At 50.6% G+C, this 17,500-nt stretch overlaps 1 protein-coding gene across 1 annotated transcript in view; it reads right to left on the bottom strand.

The window, feature by feature from the left end:
• Positions 1–17,500, bottom strand: part of LOC311322360 (uncharacterized protein) — a 49,872-nt gene that overhangs the window by 30,162 nt on the left and 2,210 nt on the right. Inside the window, exon 2 of the mRNA XM_084454427.1 lies at positions 2,273–4,292. Within this exon, the coding sequence (XP_084310553.1) occupies positions 2,273–3,913 (1,641 nt within the window). The 5' untranslated portion in view covers positions 3,914–4,292. The remainder of the gene's footprint in view (positions 1–2,272; positions 4,293–17,500) is intronic.

Raw genomic sequence — 17,500 nt, 5'->3', positions numbered from 1 at the left:
GGGAGGGAGGAGTGAGAGACAGAGGGGGAGGAGGAAGAGAGAGGGAGGGAGGGAGGGGGAGGGGGTATCGGAGTGTGCTGGAAGTCCAGAGGTTAAAAAGAAGAAGAAGAAAAAAGTTGCTATTGTGCTACATTCCCCCTTAGGACATGCTGCTGGGACCAGCTCTCTCTCTCTCTCTCTCTCTCTCTCTCTCTCTCTCTCTCTCTCTCTCTCTCTCTCTCTCTCCCTCTCCCTCCCTCCCTCCCTCCCTCGTCCTCTATTAACACGCAGCACACATGGAGTGAGTTAGGGAGAGGCGGACTCCGGAGAGCCTGGCTCCGGCTTTTAAAGGGATAGACATTCTAGAACCAGAACTGCCGACTGATGACGGGGTTCTAGAACCATCTAACAGACGTCCGCTGCTTCCTGAGCCCTGAGACGACAGCAGGCCGGCCGCTCTGATCCGCCGGGAAAAACTGTCCGTTAAAAGTCCGCTTTCGGAACGGATTCTCACGAATTTTACTGCGGAACTTCTCTGAACTGCAAGTGTGTGTGTAGAATCAGTCACACACACACACACACACGCACATTCCTATGTCATCTTACGTAACCGCACATGTCTGGACATTCCAGAGCTGTTTTGGACTGCACGGCACTTAGGCTGTCATCCAGAAGCTCCTCCTCCTCAACCCAACACCGCCGGCGACAGGCCAGGCTGGCGTTCAGCCCGGCCCAGGTACAGGTAAGCGCTCGTCTGGCGTTCAGCCCGGCCCAGCCTATGCCCCGGCGTCAACCTCACCCTGATCATCAACATCGCTAAGTCATGTGACGACCTGCCCAGACAGATACAGGCTGGGATTTCAATACTTCACTTGTGTCCTTGTTCCCTCCATCGATCCTGCCTTCCACACCTGGACTAGACTCACGAGGCAGTCTCTAAACACAGAGTCAGTCTCTAAACGCTGAGTCAGTCTCTAAACGCTGAGTCAGTCTCTAAACGCCGAGTCAGTCTCTAAACGCAGAGTCAGTCTCTAAACGCTGAGTCAGTCTCTAAACGCAGAGTCAGTCTCTAAACGCTGAGTCAGTCTCTAAAGGCTGAGTCAGTCTCTAAACACAGTCAGTCTCTAAACGCAGAGTCAGTCTCTAAACACAGAGTCAGTCTCTAAACACAGAGTCAGTCTCTAAACACAGAGTCAGTCTCTAAACGCAGAGTCAGTCTCTAAACGCCGAGTCAGTCTCTAAATGTTTCGATTCAAACTTTCAATGTTTTGAGTCTCCACTCCCGTTAGTTTCACTAGGGGATCTCATTTCTGTTAAGGCGGGTCCTTCACCCTATTGGAGATGTAGGCAGTGTGACTCCAATTTGTAGCGTGGGTTTTGGGCGACGTTCTAGCGACGGTTTTCAATGGAGACGTCTTCGGACTTTCGGAGGAGGAGATCTCCAAAGTCTGGTATCGCGAGACTAAACCTGGACCCGCCAAGGCAGCTAGACAGTCCATACAGGCCGGGGCTGCAACCTTCTGGGACTTCACCTTAGAGGTTAAGACCCCCCATTCACAGGCTGGGTCTCAATACTCCACACGTAAACCCTCCAAGTCCCTCCGAGTTAGACCAGTGATCGGTGGTCCCTTCAGGAAGGAGGGGAGGAGGTATGAGCAGAGTATTCACACTTGGCCTTTCACCCTCAGAGTGACACTGGGCGGGTCTCAAACCTGTCAATGGATGACTCAGAACTGACTCCGAATGAAAAACACACACCCTAATCTACTACCCCTCTTCTCTCCTTACTAGCCTTAATCTGTCTTTAATACCCCTAATCTCTCCTTAATGCCCCTAATCTCTCCTTAATACCCCTCTCCTCCCCCCAGGTCATCAGTGACAGAACGTTGGCTCAGACCGCTGCCAGAGCTTCGGAACGGCTGATGCTAGAATGGATCGTCCGTAGGGAGAGGGGGCGGGAACCTCCCCTGCTCGCCCTGCGAGCCTCCAGGCGATATGCGGAGCGCGCCCCCCCCTCAGCGCCGTCCGAGATGCTCCACTGCTGGGTCCAGTTTCGTAATCAGCCTGACCCCTGTGTCCACGTCTGAGCCAGTAGCTGCCTAGTGCTGTGATTGGCTGATGTGTAGCGGAGCCCCCCCCCCCTCCTCGTCCCTCCGGACGATCCATTCTAGCATCAACCCTTTGGAACAGATGACGAGCTAGCTAGTTGCCTCAAGTCACTTGCTGCTACACTATGGCTTTGGGGAAGTGGCGAACTACACACACACACACACACACACACACACACACTCACCGTGCCGCGACTTCTCCACGGTTCTGCGGTCGTCCTGGTTCCGGCCACCGCTGCAATGTTCTCCCCGGGACCCTCCTCAGAGGAACCCTCTCCCGGCCCAGCGGAATCCTCCTCTCCTCCTCCGTTTAGGACGGGCGCGTCCAGGGCCGCCTCCTCAGGGGTCCTCCCCAGGGGTCCCTCCTCCGCCGCCGCCCCCGCCTCCGACCTCAGAGAGCCTGCGGAGCTGGAGAGCGTCCCGTTGGCCACGCCCTCCCTCCTCCTCCTCTCCGATAGGCTAGAGACTCCGGGTTCTCCGTTCTGATTGGCCCGGGGTCTAGGGACGGGTTTTATAACGGCCGCCTTGACCTTGACCTTACTGGACGCCAACCTCTGTTTCTTGACCCCACCCTCCCTCACTTCCGCCTTCCCAGGAGGGGCTTTCCTCTCATTGGCCGAGGCCGTTTTCCCCTCCGTCTGATTGGCCGGCGTCCTGGGTGCGGCGGAGGCCGACCTGGACTGGACCTTGAACGTGACGTTGCGCAGGTCCAGCCTCGGGAACCTCCTCGCCTCCTCCTTGGAGGCCGGTCGGGTAGCCGCAGGAGCCAGCGCCATCTTTGCGGCGGCATGGCCGGGGGGCTTTGCTCGCCGCATCGACCCCGTCGGTTCCTCGGTCTTGGGGTGGAGGAGGTGGAGCCTATCGGGGCCCGGCCCTGGGGTCACGCCGACGTCGTCGTCTCCGCCGGGTTCTGGGTCGACGGGGAGATCCAGGAGGGAGGCCTCCTGCGGCAGATCCGAGCCCAGCTCCGGCGCATCCCCGTCGGGTAGATCCGCCTGTCCGCGCCCCTGGCTTTGGAGCTCCGCGGCGGTGGAGCCAGAGAGGGGACTCCCCTGCCCGTCAAGCCCGTCACAGAGCTCCGGCAGCGGGGCAGGGAACGGGGCCTGGCTGGGGGTCGTGGGGGTGGTGGTGATGGAGGGGGAGGTCGCAGGAGAGTCACCCAGGATCGAGACGCCGCCGCTGGGCAGCTTCTCCGAGTCGCTCAGGGTCAGGCTGGTTCTCACCGCCGCCGTCGCCACGTCAGAGCTCACGGACAGGAACGACTCTTCCTCATCATCATAATCATCGTCGTCATCGTCGTCAGGGATCTCCGTAGCCTCGGAGTCGGGGGAGGAGCCTCGTCTCCCGCCACTGCTCCCCGGCGGGCCGCTGAGGTCATCGGCGGCAGCCAGGGTCAGGTTGTCGTTCCAGGTGTTGTCGTAGTCTCCGCTTGCGTCCACGTAGACGGAGACCGAGTTGTCGTTGGACTCTGTCGTCGTCAGGGGCGGAGCCACCAAGCCGTCATTGTCGTCGTCTACTTCCTGTTCCTCCTCTTCCGCCGAGACGACGGCGGACATCTTGTCTTCTCCCCCCGTCGTCTTCGTCGTCACAGTGGCGACCTCTATCATGTCCACGTCGAGAGGGCTGTCGGTCCGGCCGCCACTGAGACTGCTCAGGCTTCGGAGGGAGTCGGGGGAGGAGGAGGAGTCGGGGGAGGAGGAGGAGGAGGGGAAGGCGTTACCGTTCTGATCCCCGGTCGCAGCGGCGGCGGCGAGTAACGGGAGGCTCATGGCGGAGACGCTCTTCCCCGCGGAGGAGAGGCGGTCGCCGGGCTGAGACAGGCTCATCTCTGGACGCCCCTCCCTGGGTGGACCGCTGGAGGCGGCGGGGACGCCTACTAGCCCCCGGAAGGGTTCCTCTCGCTGAAACACACCTGTGGTTTAGACGGCTGCAGCCTCCATCTGGCGCCTGGGACTCCCAGGGGTGGCGGCGTGGGTGGGAGCAGAGTACGAGATGCTCTGACAGTTGAGATTTGAATTCTGAAGATTCTAATTCCTCTTCTGGAGTTTGGCCTACACCTAGTATCTGAAGGAGGGGCAGTGAAGTGCACTTCAGATAAGTGTGCTAGTTGTGTCGATGTCCACTTCTAAGGCCCCTTCGGCTGATCCCTGGGTGAAAGTCGAGGAGCGGAGTCCATCGTTCTTGGAGACCCTCCTATGAAACCGTCTGAAAAACAACAACGACAAAAACATAAATATAAATCAAATATTGACAGTTAGAGGTAATTACATGTTATTACGCTGGCAACTAGACTGATATTAAATACAGTAACAGACATGGGTAATGACAGGCCTGGAGGAGAGCGCGCTGATCGAATGTCCAGACGACATCATATTGAGCAATATGCATGTTTACTAGAGTCAGAGAGAGGGAGAGAAAGAAAGAGTGGTGAGTCAGAGAGGAGAGAGAGGGAGAGAAGAGAGAGAGAAGATTGTGTGTGAGGGAGGAGAGAGAGAGAGAGAGAGAGAGAGAGAGAGAGAGAAAGAGAGAGAGAGAGATATGGTAAAATGCTGCCACCTATTGGGGGAAAACAGACAGTGTTCAAACTTACACTGCAGACGTGCATCTTGACAGTTTTATGAAGAGTCAACACCATAAAGCCATTTAGAGTTTAATGTGGTTAGAAACATATAAAAACGTATAAAAAGTCTTGTTCAACTGGTTGTCTGTCTTCTAATTAGCATAGTTACAGCGCAATATAAACATACTGCATTATAAACTACACAGAAACGTCACACTCTCCACTGAAACGCTGCGTACAGCAATTCACATGTCTTCACAGGGATGTTCTCTGGACATTCAAACCTATTAGGACGACCCAACATCTAACGACTGTCGAAACCTGGCTCTTACGTGCCGAGCGTATGTGTGGACGACATCTTTCTCATCAACCCAAACATAAAACAGACTCACCGCACCGTTTAACAGGTCTCTGCTCCGTATGTGTGGGTGAATAACACACAGCTATAATAGGTCACTTGGAAGACAGAACCTGATGATTCATTTAAACAGGTCTTATTATTCAGCACGTGTTTTATACCCACAAGAGCCTCCCACTGTCAGGGGTGGAATATCTCTGTTGTGGAAAAAGTCTGTTGAATAAGTGGCTTTGTTAGACAGTCAAAGGGACTTTGTCACAGAGGAGCTCACAGATCTACAGTGTGAAGGCCTGGTCTAAGACCCACAGATCTACAGTGTGAAGGCCTGGTCTAAGACCCACAGATCTACAGTGTGAAGGCCTGGTCTAAGACCCACAGATCTACAGTGTGAAGGCCTGGTCTAAGACCCACAGATCTACAGTGTGAAGGCCTGGTCTAAGACCCACAGATCTACAGTGTGAAGGCCTGGTCTAAGGCCCACAGATCTACAGTGTGAAGGCCTGGTCTAAGACCCACAGATCTACAGTGTGAAGGCCTGGTCTAAGACCCACAGATCTACAGTGTGAAGGCCTGGTCTAAGACCCACAGATCTACAGTGTGAAGGCCTGGTCTAAGACCCACAGATCTACAGTGTGAAGGCCTGGTCTAAGACCCACAGATCTACAGTGTGAAGGCCTGGTCTAAGACCCACAGATCTACAGTGTGAAGGCCTGGTCTAAGACCCACAGATCTAAAGTGTGAAGGCCTGGTCTAAGACCCACAGATCTACAGTGTGAAGGCCTGGTCTAAGACCCACAATCTGACCGACAGAAATGGAGAGCAATGTGATGATGAGCTAAAACTGATCTGATTAGAGAAACCAAACTGGAATGACTTCATCGGAACCCTTTCCTTGTTTCATTGTCAGACGTGTGTGTGTTTGCGTGAATGTCTATGCGTGCGTGCATGTGTATGCGTGCGTGCATGTGTGTGTGTGTGTGTTAATCTGGGCCAGGAAGACAAAGAGGAGCTATTATAAGGAGCAGATCCAGGACAGTGCTGCTCTGTTGAATCTCTCAGTGACAATCAAATATCCCCAGGCTACCAGCTAGCGTTAGCACAGAGTCTGCTGTACCTACAACACAATACCAGCTTAACCCTGTACTAACTCTACCAGACCAGCTAGCGTTAGCACAGAGTCTGCTGTACCTACGACACAATACCAGCTTAACCCTGTAGTAACTCTACCAGAGCAGCTAGCGTTAGCACAGAGTCTGCTGTACCTACAACACAATACCAGCTTAACCCTGTACTAACTCTACCAGACCAGCTAGCGTTAGCACAGAGTCTGCTGTACCTACAACACAATACCAGTTTAACCCTGTACTAACTCAAACTAAAAAGTACAACAAAATACCCGGACCTCAGCGTAACGCTACACCTGGACACATTTCTCTCTCAGCCAATCATAGCACCTCTTCCTGCCCAGGCCAAACACACCAGCCAATCCCGCGGCAGACCGGCCGCTGCTCACCACTCATTGGCCGGACTCAGGACAGAATGGAAGAGGTTATCATGAAGACCAGAGAACAGTCACCACACTCCTCTCTCTCTGACTCACTCCCTCTCTCTCTCTCTCTCTCTCTCCCTCCCTCTCTCCCTCTCTCTCTCTCTCGGTCGTCCTCAGACGAGTCCTCCATTTTCCCTTCATCCCGGTCCTCCTCCACCTGGCTAGCTCGCCACTTTCTTCTCCTGCGTCATTGTTGCGCATGTCCACGTGCGTCAGAGTGGGACGCCCTCGTGACCGTTCGCCCGCGTGCTGTTGGCTCCCGCAGCACCAGTTTGCTGGCTGGCAGCTCCGCGGTGCGAGAGACGGGCTTCATTCTCCTGACGCCTCCTGACCACACCTGACTAGAGATCCACCATTTATCGGCTTGGCCGATAATTATGTCCGATATTCACGTTTTGGCGTCATATCAGCTATCGGCTTCAGAAAGCCGATACTGCGTCACTGCCAAAGAGCTAATGTTGGTGAGCGCTACCGAGCATGCGTGCGCACATCGCCAAGGAACCCGGAGGAGTTGTCTACTAATAATAATAATTCTACTACTACTACTAATAATAATAATAATAATAATAATAATAATAATTATACTAATAATTCATTTGTATATATGTGTGAGCTGTAACATGGTGTGTGCCCAGGTGATGACCAAAATAAAAACATAATATAAACTATATTATTTGCATATATTTTTAATTCAGCTTTCTCTCCTTGGCCGGGTTTCCCGAACGAGTTAAGAAGCACTTACCTCCAAAGTACTTCTTAACTCCCATACAAAGGGTTCCTTAAGACGGGTTCCTTAAGAAGGTTCTTTATCGGGAAACCCGGCCCTTGTCATTTTGTAAAAAAAAACAAAAACAAAGAAAAATATAGCTGCAAGCAGCAATAACGGGGCCAAGCGCAACGAACGCATCAAAGCCAATGAGGAAAACACGCCATAGCTACATTGGAGCTATGCATGTGAGCATCTATGTCACCTGACCAGGTGAATCAGGTCAAATTCATGCAACAGTATCATCATCACCATGATCATCATCATCATCATCATTATACAACTATGTCAAATGTTACACTTAATGCCTCTCTCACACAGACTCCCACAAAAGCCAGTTCATTTATAATGGCTCTACACAATATCCAGAGTCTTAAAGCACACTTTAAAGATGTACACACACATCAATTCTTTATGAACGCTGATAGCATTTGTGTAACAGAAACATGGCTGGCATCTGCCATAGCCACATTTGAGCTATGCATGTGACTGTCTTTGTCACCTGACAAGGTACATCAGGTTAAATTCATGCAACAGCATCATCATACAACCACATTCACAGTTAATTAATCTGATGATGTCAAGTGAGTGTCAGGTCCTTTTAAGCATCTCAACACATTTCTTCTATTTTGGGACATATTTTTAGGACCTATTTCTCTGCATGTCGACATCCCACATGGCCATTCTCCAGGCCTTCCATCTGCCTGGGAGACCCACCTTTACCATCAGGTCTCACTGCAGGGATAGATTGACAATTCAGCAATCTGTGAACAACACTCACAATTCTTGTTTCTCTCTTAACCTCACAGTTTTCAGAAGAATGCCCCTCTCCTACCCATACATTTGGTGTAAGTAGGCTATGTAATTGAAGGTCTACATTTCCATCCAATTGACCTGAATGACTACTGTCAAACTAAAGTGGAGTCCATATGCATTCAATTGTAGTGATCTTGATTATTTCAGTTAAACAAGCACATTCTTCATATAAGAAGAGACGACACATTGGTTTAATTCTAGCAATGAAAATACAATGAAAGTGCAATGGGGGTCCCTTTGCACAACAATGCTTATATAAACATCAAAATGTAATCTGACAGTGTTGTGCCCAATTAGTAAGTTGTAGAGCATGCCATCAGCTACGCATACAAGCATTATGAACCCCATTTAGCCACGGGGGGCGCTACAGCAATCAATTGCATTTAAGCCACTTTTAAGAATTTCGGCTCGTTATAGCGCCACCCTTTGGCCTAACTGCTTCATATTTCTTCAGTTACCTCAAGATATGCTCTGGTACTACTATATCTGTTTTCGGAAATACCATCCAAGCGGTTAGGCCTGAACAGGAAATTAGCTCTCTAGCGCCCCCATTTGAGTTGATCGGGCCAATAATGCATGGATAGCCCCAGGGTATATGTGAGGACGTGCTTGCAATAATTTGTGGTGTTCTGTACAACCCTTCAGAAATTATACCACATTATGTAAAAAGCCACGCCCTCTGCAAATTTCATTGGCTCATAATTTCTTTTTTTTTTCTACTTTTCCAAAATGTCTCGAGATGGAACTTTAGATATTGCTCCCACATTCTGTTTACCAAGCGTCATGTGAATCGGTCAAACTTTCTAGGAGAAGATAGATTTTAAGCATTTTTCAAAATTTGCAAAATAGCGGATAATTTCCATAACTGGATGTTATAGGTTCTTGAGGCAAATTTGTTCATTGTGAGGACACACATATGTCGGCAAAGTCGCATGACTCTATGTCAAACGGGGCATGAGATATGCCTGTCATATGTCTTTGAGAGAGTGATGGCTGTCTTTTCACTAAAATGCTTATATCGACATCAAATTTACATCTGGTAATTAAGAGTCCAATGAGTAAGTTGTAGAACATGAGATGACCTACCCATACAACCATTAAAAAACCCATTTGGCCACAGGGGGCACCACAGCAATCAATTCCGTTTTAGACACTTTTAAGCATTTTGGCTTGTTATAGCGCCACCCTGTGGCCAATCTGCTTCCTATTTCACATGATACCTCAACATATGCTCTGGTACGAGGGTACAAAATTTCAGGAAAATCAACCTGGCGGTTAGGCCTAAATGGGAAATGAGCTCTCTAGCGCCCCCATTGGGTTTGATCGAGCCCATAATGCAGGGCTAACCTCGGTGTGCGGACATCCTTGAAAATATGTGTGGTGTTCTGTAACACCCTTCAGAAAATATACCCCTTTACTTGAAAAGCCATGCAAAGCCACGCCCTCTGCAATCTTCATTGGCTCATAGTTTCTGTTTCATTCAACTTTTCCAAAATGTGCCGAAATGGAACTTTAGATATTGCTCCCTAGATTCTGTATACCGAGCGTGATGTGAATCTGTGAAACTTTCTAGGAGAAAATAGATTTTAAGCGTTTTCCAAAAAATGCAAAATAGCAGATAATTTACATAACCGGAAGTTATAGGTTCTTGAGGCAAATTTGTTCATCGTGAGAAGAGACATATGTGTGCAAAGTGTCATGACTCTACGTCAAACGGGGCATGAGCTATGCCTGTTCAAAGTTTGCAATTTCAGTCGGCTGCTATAGCGCCCCCTATTGGCTAATCGATCTGGGTCGTGCTCCATGGACTCAGCACATCATCCTCTACCATCATGCAAATTTTGGTAAAAAGTTACCACTCCGTTCTATAGGCTGCCATTGACTCCCATGGCGGAAGAATAATAATAATAATAATAATAATAATAATACCATCAATAACAATAGGGGCTTCGCACTTTGTGCTTGGCCCCTAAAAAGTGAACTGGTGATATTGAATATCGGCCTTAAATATCGGCCCTCGGCCACCTCAACTTGGCAATTATCTGTATCGGTATCGGCCCTAAAAAATGCCTATCGGTCGATCTCTACACTTGACAACACTCCTACCTGCTCTAAAACCCAACGACACCGTCACTCCTACGGCTCCCAGACCCCTCAACTACCTACAGCACCACCACATAGACAACACAATACTGTCTCTATGTCTATAATAGGCTATATCTATCATCTATGCCATTACTATGGCCATCACCTCTAGAGCTCTCATGACAATATCAGTGACAAATTCAATACAGTTTACCCAAGGCGACTACTTAAGTGACACCAATCCAACTCTCAATTGAGGCACCTGTGGCTGGTATCTAACCCCGAACTCTAGAGTCCACCTGGAGGCTGGTATCTAATCCAGTACTCTCCATGTTTGACCTTTGAGCCACGTTCTTATAGTCCAAACCACACAGGGTCACTACACTGCATCACATTACCCTACACTAAACTGCACTGTCATTCGGAGGCAACGATGGAACTCATTCATTGATGAAACCATGTCAAAGTTCTGTATTCTACTTCCATTGTAATTCTGTTCCTCTGTGTTGTTGTTGTGGAAATTGTTGTTGTGACGACTCTCTCCATCTGGCGTGACCCCTGTCTCATCAGTAATGCCTGGTCTGGGTATGGTCTGGGTCTGGTCTAGATCTGGGTCTGGTCTGGTCTGGTCTGGTCTGGTCTGGTCTGGTCAGGTCAGGTCAGGTCAGGTCAGGTCAGGTCAGGGTCTGGGTCTGGGTCTGGTCTAATCTGGGTCTAGTCTGGTCTGGGTCTAGAGGTGTGGGTCTGGTCTGGTCTGGGTCTAGAGGTGTGGGTCTGGTCTGGTCTGGTCTGGTCTGGGTCTAGAGGTCTGGGTCTGGTCTGGGTCTAGAGGTCTGGGTCTGGTCTGGTCTGGTCTGGTCTGGTCTGGTCTGGGTCTGGTCTGGTCTGGTCTGGTCTGGTCTGGTCTGGTCTGGTCTGGTCTGGTCTGGTCTGGGTCTAGAGGTCTGGGTCTGGTCTGGTCTGGGTCTAGAGGTCTGGGTCTGGTCTGGTCTGGTCTGGTCTGGGTCTGGGTCTGGTCTGGTCTGGGTCTAGAGGTCTGGGTCTGGTCTGGTCTGGGTCCGTGTCACACGCTAGCCTTATCAAACACTCTCGACTGTCGCTAACGCGACCACTGGCTGCTGGCTCTGTGACCGGTGAACACGCACACACACACATGCGCTCACACACACACACACACACACACACACACACGCACACACGCACACACGCACACACGCATGCTGGCATTATCAAACACACATTAGTCTCTTTCTCTACTGTCCGGGTTGTCAGCACTGTGGCATCGACGACATCTATACACTCCCCAGCGACCTCACATCCCCACACGCAACCACAGACATTACACACTCTTACAGGAGGGAGGAGGGAGAGAAGTGGAGAGAGAGAGAGGGGGGGGGCGAGAGATGGAGAGAAAGAGCGAGAGATAAATGGTGAGAGAGGGGGAGAGAGAGAGATGGAGGAAGAGAGAGAGATGAGAGAGAGGGAGAGAGAGAAAGAGCGAGAGAGAGAGATAGGGTGAGAGAGAGGGGGAGAAAGAGAGAGAGATGAGAGAAAGAAAGAGAGAGAGAGGGAGGGAGAGAGAAAGAGAGAGAGAGAGATTCAGGTTTGACCAGAGGCTCTCCTGCTGAACTCTTCAGAGCAGTCAGTCACAATTCTACTCCTCCACGCTCTTGTCTGATGCGGTTACACTCAACCAAAGGCCCAGAGGCCAGGGGGAGTGTGTGTGTGTGTGTGTGTGTGTGAGTGTGTGTGAGAGAGAGAGAGAGAGAGAGAGAGAGAGAGAGAGAGAGAGAGAGAGAGAGAAGGCCCTGCTGGGGTCCACAGCCCCGCCTGTCTGCTGGGATCAGGGATGGACGGACGGATGGATGGACAGAGGAAGAGAGAGAGAGAGAGAGAGAGAGAGAGATGGAGGGTGAGGTCCAGGACGAAGGGAAGGTCACGAACCAGGAAGTGACCTTTAGGCTGACCTTTTTGCGCGTCCACGGTGCCCTTGGCGATATAAGGATGTTACAGACCTATTTGACTGACGGTTTGTTTGTACTGTAAAACGGCACCTAAACTGCAGATTAAACAAAGTGTACGTGATAGATCTCCCTCTCTCTCCCTCCCTCTCCTCTCTCACTCTCCCTCTCTTTCTCCCTCCTCCCTCTCTCTCTCTCTCTCTCTCTCCCTCCCTCCTCTCTCTCCCTCTCTCCCTCCCTCCCCCTCTCTTTCCCTCTCTCTCCCTCTCTCTCTCCAGAGTGTATCACTACTGCTCTCCTAGTTTTCCAGTGATGTAATCCTCCCCTCACCACAGAGCCTCGGGAGGCTGTGTGTGTTCAGAGCCTCAGGAGGCTGTGTGTGTTCAGAGCCTCAGGAGGCTGTGTGTGTTCAGTGCCTCAGGAGGCTGTGTGTGTTCAGAGCCTCAGAAGGCTGTGTGTGTTCAGAGCCTCAGGAGGCTGTGTGTGTTCAGGGCCTCAGAAGGCTGTGTGTGTTCAGGGCCTCAGAAGGCTGTGTGTGTTCAGAGCCTCAGGAGGCTGTGTGTGTTCAGAGCCTCAGGAGGCTGTGTGTGTTCAGAGCCTCAGGAGGCTGTGTGTGTTCAGAGCCTCAGGAGGCTGTGTGTGTTCAGAGCCTCAGAAGGGTGTGTGTGGAGTGTGTTCAGTGCCTCAGAAAGCTGTGTGTGCGGAGCGCGTTCAGTGCCTCAGAAGGCTGTGTGTGTGGAGCGTGTTCAGTGCCTCAGAAGGCTGTGTGTGTTCAGAGCCTCAGAAAGCTGTGTGTGTGTTGAGCGCGTTCAGGGCCTCAGAAGGGTGTGTGTGGAGCGTGTTCAGAGCCTCAGAAGGCTGTGTGTGTGTAGCGTGTTCAGAGCCTCAGAAGGCTGTGTGTGTGTAGCGTGTTCAGTGCCTCAGAAGGCTGTGTGTGTGTAGCGTGTTCAGGGCCTCAGAAGGCTGTGTGTGTGTAGCGTGTTCAGGGCCTCAGAAGGGTGTGTGTGTGGAGCGCGTTCGGCCTGTTTGTGGATGCAAGCTCAGACTCACGCGTGTTGCGTAACCGTAGCCATGGTTATGATGACATGGAAAAGATGAAGTGAGAGAAGTCTACAACCCTTTCTAACTCTTACCCCCCTCCCTCCCTCCCTCCACCTCTCTCTCTTCCTTTCATCACTATGTACCTCTCTTCTCTCTCTCTTAACCCCAAAAGGATATTATACCATTGCACTGGTTTTCTCTCTCCCTCCATCTCTCTCCCTCCATCCCTCCATCTCTCTCCCTCCATCCCTCCATCTTCCTCTCTCTTGCAGAATGTTCAGAGTGGGCTGGAGTCTCCCTCTCTGGAGAGCTGAGCTGTCTCTCCTCCCCCTCTCTCTTCCACCTCCCTTTCTCCTCCATTTATTCATCTCTTGACCAGACTGTCTCTTGTCTCTCTGTGTGTCTCTCTCGCTGTCTCTCTCTCTCTGCCTTTCTCTCTGTCTCTCTCTCTGTCTCTCTCTCTCTGTCTCTCTCTCTCTGCTTCCCTCTCTGCCTTTCTCTCTGTCTCTCTCTCTCTGTCTCTCTCTCTCTCTCTCTCTCCTCCTCTACCCCCTCCTCCATTAACCTACAGTCTACATGTTACTGTTTTTTTTGCATCATTCTCTTCATTATTCCCCTGGGGAGGGAAAGAGGTACAGGAGGTCAGGGGGTCCTGGGGGGGGGGGCAGTACCTCCTGTACCCCTCTCTCCGTACCCCCCCGGGCCGGAGGTATGAGGCATTAGCATTGCTGGAGGATTACCAGCTGGGTGCCGACTGCTAACCTGCCCCCAGGTCAACCTGGGTCACGTCTTCCCTGCTGAACCACAGGCTGTTTGAACGCTCCCCCGGCGACGCCCCGTTCTCGGTACAGAGCAGGAGTAATCCATCTGCACTGATTTATATAATCTACTAATCTAACACACTGTTGGGATTACCGGAGATTGAAATGGTTCGGTCACAAGATAGCCCTGACTTACATTTTTGCATTTAGCCCGTATATTCCCAGTTTGAAACCAACCAGCGTTAGGTCTACAACATGGCCTGCTACGTAGACATTAATGTCCAGTACAGTGGGGTGACGACTGAGTAGGGATGAAACGGTTACCGGTTTCACGGTGAAAGTTCTCGATGATTAGTATTACCGTTTCAAAATAAATTATCATTAAAAAACGGTATTCGATTACCGTGCTTTGAATAACCACGGTAAATACAAATAGGCTACCATAGACATACAGTCCGACGTCATTCGCTTACGCACCCACATCCAAAAATGCCAAATACCTCACTGCAGCCCTTCCATATTACATAGCAAAGGGCATGATGCCCTTTCAACCGTTGAGAGACCTGGCTTTCCCTATGTTATTTGTGTTTTTTTTATTTTTATAAAAGTTGTTGAAAGGATTCCAGACTGTCTGTCAGTACTCATTGAACATTTTCAGCATTTTTTTTTAATTTTTTTTTAAATACCGTGATAATACCGATAACCGCGGGAATTTTGGTCGCTATAATGGTGGTATGAAATGTTCATACCGTTCCATCCCTGGGACTGAGCCATGAGCTCTCTAGCTCGTTAATAATCCCGCTGTGTTCATCTGTGACAGCTGCTGGGCTGCAGGAGCCCAGGACTGACCACACTAACATGAGGAACCATGCAGCTCCTAGGGGAACTACTGACCACACTAACATGAGGAACCATGCAGCTCCTAGGGAACCTGAGATACTGACCACACTAACATGAGGAACCATGCAGCTCCTAGGGGAACTACTGACCACACTAACATGAGGAACCATGCAGCTCCTAGGGGAACTGAGATACTGACCACACTAACATGAGGAACCATGCAGCTCCTAGGGGAACTGAGATACTGACCACACTAACATGAGGAACCATGCAGCTCCTAGGGGAACTGAGATACTGACCACACTAACATGAGGAACCATGCAGCTCCTAGGGAACCTGAGATACTGACCACACTAACATGAGGAACCATGCAGCTCCTAGGGGAACTGAGACACTGACCACACACACACACACACACACACACACACACACACGCACACGCACACGCACACGCACACGCACACACACGCACGTGCACACACACATGCAAACACACACATGCAGAGAGAGAGAGGGAGAGAGGGAGAGAGAGAGGGAGAGAGGGAGAGAGATAGCGAGGGAGAGAGAGAGAGAGGAGAGAGAGAGAGAGAGAGAGAGAGAGAGAGAGAGAGAGAGAGAGAGATAGCGAGGGAGAGAGAGAGAGGGAGAGAGGGAGAGAGAGAGAGAGAGAGGGAGAGAGAGAGAGGGAGAGAGAGAGAGAGAGAGGGGGAGAGAGAGAGAGAGAGAGAGAGAGAGAGGGAGAGAGAGAGAGGGAGAGAGAGGGAGAGAGAGAGAGAGAGAGAGAGAGAGAGAGGGAGAGAGGGAGAGAGAGAGAGAGAGAGAGAGAGAGATGGTTATCAGGAGCTCTGTCGACAGGTATTTATAAGTTCAGAACCCTCATGAGCTTGTAGGTCGCCAAGGCACCGGCATGTACAACTGGGCTTATCCATTCACAGCAGACACATAAACCACTAGCTAACCCCACCTGGGTTAAACCACTAGCTAACCCCACCTGGGATAAACCACTAGCTAACCCCACCTGGGATAAACCACTAGCTAACCCCACCTGGGATAAACCACTAGCTAACCCCACCTGGGATAAACCACTAGCTAACCCCACCTGGGTTAAACCACTAGCTAACCCCACCTGGGATAAACCACTAGCTAACCCCACCTGGGTGATCACTAGATCACTCACTAGCTAACCCTGCCTGGTTAAACCTGGTAGATCACTAGCTAACCCTGCCTGGTTAAACCTGGTAGATCACTAGCTAACCCTGCCTGGTTAAACCTGGTAGATCACTAGCTAACCCTGCCTGGTTAAACCTGGTAGATCACTAGCTAACCCTGCCTGGTTAAACCTGGTAGATCACTAGCTAACCCTGCCTGGTTAAACCTGGTACATCACTGGTTGTAACTGCGTTATAAGTATAACATCCCCCAATGGTTTTTAACGGGACGTAAGACACACACTAATGAAAACCAGTAGCCTAGAGCTTTCTCTGGAGTAAACCAAGTTATCAGTTAAAGTTGTTCATGGGTCCGGGACATCCATACTGTACTGGCAAGCAGAGAGAGAGAGAGAGAGAGAGAGAGAGAGAGAGAGAGAGAGAGAGAGAGAGAGAGAGAGAGAGAGAGAGAGAGAGCGCAGCCGTCATTAGAGACGCCTGACTCCCTCTCGCAGTATCTGGCAACCCTTGTAGCACTGATATCATATAGCGCGCGCACACACACACACACATGCAGACACACACACACATGCAGACACACACACACATGCAGACACATGACACCATAACCTGAGCTAGTTAATATGAGAAACATGAAATCGAGCTATATTGTTAATGCAGCTGGTAGCTTTGGCTTCCCGGGCTAATTTGGAATATCCCTCACACACACACACACACACACACACACACACACACACACACACACACACACACACACACACACACACCCCTCAGTGAGGAGCTGCGGTTTAACATAAGACGTTTCCATAGAAACCGACAGCATACTTAGTCATTCACCCCTCGAATGTGTTGCGAGAGAATCCTCACACACACACACACACACACACACACACATACACACACACACACACACACACGCGGGGTCGGAGAGGGACACGTGCAAAGACCATCATTGTGTTTTCCCCCCAACACCCTTTGAGCGACGACACCATTATCAAGTGTGTGTTCTGGCGTGCGACACAATGTACTTGGGACTGGCTGTATGAGGTAACACAGTGTCATATGTCTGCTCCCACACACACGCGCACCCCCACACACACACACACACAGTGCCGTTTGCCAGAGAGCGGGAGAGAGAGAGCGTGATGGTGGGCGGGATGCCAAGATCAGCAGGTCCAAAATGAGAGTTCTTGAAGCTAAAATATGGATCCCAGCCAATGATACAGAACACTCCACATACTGTGTAGAGCTATCCTATACAGTCAATCACCACACACACACACACACACACACACACACACACTATCTAATACAGTCAATCACCATACACACACACACACACTATCTAATACAGTCAATCACCACACACACACACACACACACACACACACACACACTATCTAATACAGTCAATCACCACACACACACACACACACACACACACACTATCTAATACAGTCAATCACCACACACACACACACACACAATCTAATACAGTCAATCACCA

The sequence above is a fragment of the Borostomias antarcticus genome (assembly GCF_949987555.1).
Source record: "Borostomias antarcticus genome assembly, chromosome: 20".
NCBI classification, from domain to species: Eukaryota; Metazoa; Chordata; class Actinopteri; order Stomiiformes; family Stomiidae; genus Borostomias; species Borostomias antarcticus.
Note: the sequence above shows the minus strand (reverse complement) of the source record. Positions and strands in the feature narration are given on the sequence as shown.